The 5,125-nt window shown below is 62.1% G+C and overlaps 1 protein-coding gene across 2 annotated transcripts; it reads right to left on the minus strand.

Annotated features, from left to right (window-relative positions):
• Positions 1-401: 401 nt before the first annotated feature.
• Positions 402-5,119, minus strand: Tmem151a (transmembrane protein 151A). Of its 2 annotated transcripts, none has more exons than XM_005384419.1 (2): positions 4,934-5,119; positions 402-2,534 (listed from the first exon to the last, which is right to left on the minus strand). In XM_005384419.1, exon 2 carries the CDS (start codon positions 2,104-2,106, stop codon positions 1,474-1,476), a length of 633 nt encoding a protein of 210 aa, XP_005384476.1. In that variant the 5' UTR covers positions 2,107-2,534; positions 4,934-5,119; the 3' UTR covers positions 402-1,473. The 2 variants fall into 2 exon arrangements, with proteins under 2 accessions (XP_005384476.1, XP_005384475.1); XM_005384418.1 differs by having other exon boundaries at positions 402-2,805.
• Between the last annotated feature and the right edge of the window lie 6 nt (positions 5,120-5,125).

Below are 5,125 nucleotides of genomic sequence, written 5' to 3' on the forward strand. Positions count from 1 at the left end.
ACACAGCCATGGGGGGTACCTGACTGGAGTCATAGGCACAGCCCCCACCCCTTCCTCTTAGGGACGCCCGGCGGGCTGGAAGAGGGGCCGGCCTTGACAATGCTTTTCAAGTGATCTAGGCCTAGATGCTGGCGTCAGTGCAGTCAGTTGCTCACGGCAGCTCACAGCTGGGTCTCAGGCTGGTGTAGCTCAGCGTTAGAGGGAAGGCATGCCTGATTCCATCCCCAGGACACACACACAGAAAAAGAGCTGAGTCTCCGAGGCTCCAAGCTGGATAGAGAAGGTCCCTCTTTGCCTACCCTGCTCCCAGGAACGCTGAAGCCCACCTCCCCCGCACCCAGGTGGCCCGTTACGCTTCAGTGGTAGCCTTGGACTCACCCCTCAAGAACACACAGAAGCCCTTCCAGTTCAAAACTTTATTTAGTCTGTACCTTCTCTGCCTCCTCCCTCCCCTGCCTGCCCCTGAGAGGGGTGGAAGCCCCAGTTGGAAGGGAAGGGACTCCTCTCTCCTCCTTGGGGGAGGGATGATGTCCCCTGGGCCAGGCTCCACTGTGGGAGAAGCAGGGGCTTCCAGAGGAGGGCAAGGGCATCGTCCAAGAGGCTGTGGCTAGGCCAGGGCCCCTCGGATGCCCTGTGGCCCTGCATCCTGTGGAAATTAGAAAGGCAAAGAGCAGAGAAGCCTGCAAAAGCAAGGACAGGTGGGTATGTATGTGGCTGACAGAGGTGGATGTAGACTTTGGGAGGCAGGAGTGGAGACCAGGGAATGTCGGATCATGGTGGGGTCCTGAGTGAGACCCCAGGTTCTAAAGGGAGCTGGATGTGGGATGGGTGTAGTGGGTACCAGGGAGAAAAGGGTGCAAAGCTGTGTTCCAAGAACCAGGCTCTCAGGGGAGGGGCCACACCACAGGGTCACATCAAGGACTGGGCGTGAGCAGAGGCGAGAGGACAGGCAGGATGGGACTAGCAGGAGACTAAGGGGACTGGGCAAGTAGTGGGGCCATCACTGCCAGCTCTTCAGCTTCAGAAGGGCAGCCCAGCTGGGCACAGCCCAAAACTGCCCATTTGTGCTTCTGGATTGCTCGAGGGCCCCCAGTGTGGTCTCAGCCATGGCAGGGAGGAGCCCATAGGCAGTTCTTTGCCGCAGGTAACAGCTGTCCTCAGGGCTCCTCCCCATCCCAGCCTTTCTGGAAGCTTCTTTCCCTGCTTCGGCCCCCAAGCAGTTCATCCACTATGGCAGGGGTGGGAGGCGGGGGATGGATGGGGTTGCTGGGGATGGATCATAGGCTCAACTCAGGTGGCATCCCTCCCCCCAGAATGACCCCAGGTCACTGCATTTTAGTTTGTCTAAGGAACCCCGCCCCACCTGACCCGTGCGTGGCTGGTCTGCTTGCCCTCCTGGTTTGGACAAGTATCAGGAATCCAAGCCCATGGTGGGCTGGTGAGGAGGGAGACATGCCAGGGCCACGGGGGGTCTCAGAGCGCACCCTGCCCATCTCCCCGGCAGCCGCTGTCCCCATGGACAATGAGCACCGGGAAGTAAAGGGCATCCTCGTAGCATGGTGGGCTTTCCAAGGGTTCGGTGTCCTCTCCACGGCGCCCCAATGGCCCCCCACTCAGGCTGCGGAAGACCCCTGGGGTGGCCCGGCCCCCGGTGCCCAGTGAGAGGCGGCTTCGGCTGAAGGGCAGGCGGGGGCCACTAGGCCGGGCAGGAGGCAGCGAGTTGCTGCTGACGGAGCGGCGGCAGCGCTGGCAGCCCCGAAGGTAGGCACCCGAGCTGGCACCCATGACCACAGCCTCTGAGTAGCTGGGCACCAGCTGCCGGTTGGAGCAGATGTGCCACTCCAGCTCGGTGAAGTCCACCGTGGCCACCCGGGACAGTGGTGGCCCGCTGGGCATGGCCCCTGGAGGAGGTGAGCTGGCGCCAAAAAGCTTCTCTACCTGGTAGTGGACGTGGGCAGTGCCATAGGCCGCCACAACCCTCAGGGGCCAGGACAGGGTGGCTGCTGACACGAGCCAGAAGACCCAGGCACGGGCATACCAGGGTGGGCTGCGGGGGTCGGCAAAGACCATGAGGGACTCACGGAAGTCCACGTCCTTCAGGTGCATACCCTCGCGGGCCTCCAGGTAGTCGTCCAGGCCCTCGTTGGCGCTGAAGAATCGGGCCCTCTGTGTGAGGTACGAGGCCTCGGCCTCAGCACTGCCAAAGCTGAAGCACTTGGTGAAGCGCAGCCGTGTGGCTGCGTGGTCAGCCAGGCCCACCAGCTCCTTGGAGACGTCGCGGACACCATGGGCCGAGTAGTCAAACTCACCCCGAGCTGTGCGACTGTCAGCCCTCTCGTGGTAGACCTGCGTGGTGGTGTAGGCGTCGCCGTTGCGGTAGCGAGTGATCTGGCGTGTGCGGCGCACATAGTGGTAGCTGGTGGCCTTCCACCAGACACAGGGCGGTGCCTGCTGCAGCCGGCGGATCAGGGCGAGCACGGTGTTGGCATCTGTGCGAGGCGCTTGGCATGACCGCACGTGGCAGTGCCAGCACTCTGCCAGGTAGAGGAGGTAGAGGAGGGAGACAAAGGCCAGTGGGATGTACAGGTAGCCATCGGAGCAGGGGCTAGCCGGGTAGGTGGGTGGCGGTCCCCCTGCCCCACGAGCCAAGGCTGCCTCGGGCCCCAGGACCAGCCGCGGCACAGTGGCAAGGCGACACCAGGCCACCACTGCACCACAGGCATGGATGAGGAGTGTGAGGAGCAGGCACTTCCAGTGCGACTCTCGGCATAGGGAGCTTCCCAGGGACTGCTTCAGGGGCCGCTGCTGCAGGGTAGGCAGAGAGAGGGGAGAGGGCGTCAGGACAGGGCCGCTGGCTGTGCGAGTACTGTGCTTAACCCTGTGCAGGAGAGGAAACTGAGGCTCCACGGGACTCCGCTACCTGCTCCCAGCCTTACTTCCAGCCAGCTCACGGTGGTGCTGGCTGCAGGATTGGAACCTGGGCCCACCTGCCCTGAGGCTGCCCTCTGTTCTGCCCTGCTCTCTCGGTGCTTAGGACACAACAGATCCATCCCTGCCAGGAGAGAAAGGACACCTCTCCCTTCATACTCCTTGTTGGTTACTGAGAAAACAATTCTCATGGTGTGAGCTCTGCCTGATTTGCTGTGAGGACTTGGCATGTTCCTGCCCTCTCTGGGCTTTGATTTCTGGTCCTGGTGGTACAGGAGGCCAGGGTGGCAGGGCCCCAAGAGTTGAACAGTACGGGCTTTGGAGCCCTACAGGCCAGGCTCTGATGCTGGCTCCACTACTTACAAGTGTGACTTGGGCAGGTCCATCATCCTTACCGGACCTCTATTTCCTCATCTGTAACCTGGGGCTACAAAGATTCAACGAAACTGTACGTGTGAAGCTATTCGATCTGGCCATGGGAACAAGCATTATGCGTGTTAATCCTGCCTGGTTCTTTGCTCCACTAGGAGTGGCAGGAGACTCGGGAGAGGCTTTTAAGTCAGTGAGAAAGAGGGCGAGCTGGAAATGGAGGAAGCGTGAGCCTTGAGGGGGCGCATATGGAGGGCTGCCCTCCACTCCCCATCTGGCAGGCAGCAGAGGCCACTCCCTGACCCAGGGGGCTCCGCACTCCTGCCTGTCAGGGCTTCCAGCCTGGCTACCTCACCCCCAGGTGCCAAAGTAAGAGAAGACGGTAGGTAGGGGAAGGGAAGGGTAGAAAGGGAAAGAAGAAACTGCAAACAACAGAGGTGAGGTTAATGGCCACCTCTCCTACCCAGCTCTACTCGACTTTGAGGAAAGAGAGGAAACAGCGCCCGAACGCCAGGGCTGCACAGAGCAATGTGTCCCCCTTCACCCACCACACCACAGGTCTACGCACCCACTCCTGTACACCCCCAATACATGGTCATCACAGACCCACCTACCCCTAGAGAACTCAGCCTGTTTACACCAGACCCTTGCCTATCCCCAGAGTGCAAACCCTTTCACCCATAGCAAGAAGCACATGGACACATGTGTGTGCACACACACATGCACACACACAAACCGTAGACCCATCCATTCCAGGACACACGGATGTGCATACATGTTTCATACTCTCTGAAGCCGAGACAGGACAGACCTTCTCCTGACCACAGTGCACATCCCCCACCCCTCCAGAAACTTCACACCCACACCCACACCCCCCTCCACACCAGAGATACACATACACACAACACTGGGCCAAGACCCAAGCCAAAGGACCCAGCTGACCCTCACCTGACCACATTCTCTTTCTCACACACAGACATACACAGACACACACACACACACACACACACACACCCCACAGGCATGCCACATTTGCTCAAACACACACCCTCACCCACCCCCATCACCCCCTCACCCCACCACACACGGAGGCCTCGGCGCCTGCAGATTTTCCTGGCCACAACTGAGGAAGGGTCGCCTTGGGGGTCCCAGCCTGCAGGGTGAACCCTCAGCCCTTACCTGGAAGGAGGGCGTTGGATTCTAGAGGCCGCCTCCCTTCTCTTTCCCCTCCCCCAAGTCCTGGTCACTGCGGCTGCATTGCAGACACCGCCCGGCACCTCGGCACCTCGTGAGCGGCTGGGTCGGGCTGGGGGCCTCACCCCGTGGCCCTGGAGGTGGGGGGGCGGCAGCTGGGTAGCGCTACAGGGTGCGGACGCGTGGGGGCCAGGTGCTGACGTCACAGGACGGGCGAGCATGTTTAAGGGGACACGGGGGCAAGAGTCGCCCCCCCACATTCCTGCCCAGCCGCCCTATCCCTGCCCCTCGTGGGCTCCTAGGCCCGGGACCCCAAGACGGACGCGGGCTCCCCAATGACGTCATCGGCCGTAGGGACCCGAGGACTTTCTGCCCCGTGCCCCTCCCGGGGACTGCTCGCTGCCCCATCGTCTTTCCCGGCTCCGGCCCCGCAGCGCGATACCTCTTCCCGCAGCGGCTCGCTGTCCGGGATGAGAGCGGGCGCCTCCCCGCCGTCGCCCTCGGGCATGATGTCCTGGCTGCTTGGGCGGCCCCGGCCCGGGCCCGGGGCATGATAGGGGAAGGCGCGGAGGCTGCGGTGCGGCCTCGAGGGTCGTCCGCTCGGCTCGGCGGCCGCGGAGCACTGCGCCCAGCC

This window comes from Chinchilla lanigera, unplaced genomic scaffold, assembly GCF_000276665.1.
Source record: "Chinchilla lanigera isolate Chin_1 unplaced genomic scaffold, ChiLan1.0 scaffold00021, whole genome shotgun sequence".
Classification (NCBI taxonomy): Eukaryota; Metazoa; Chordata; class Mammalia; order Rodentia; family Chinchillidae; genus Chinchilla; species Chinchilla lanigera.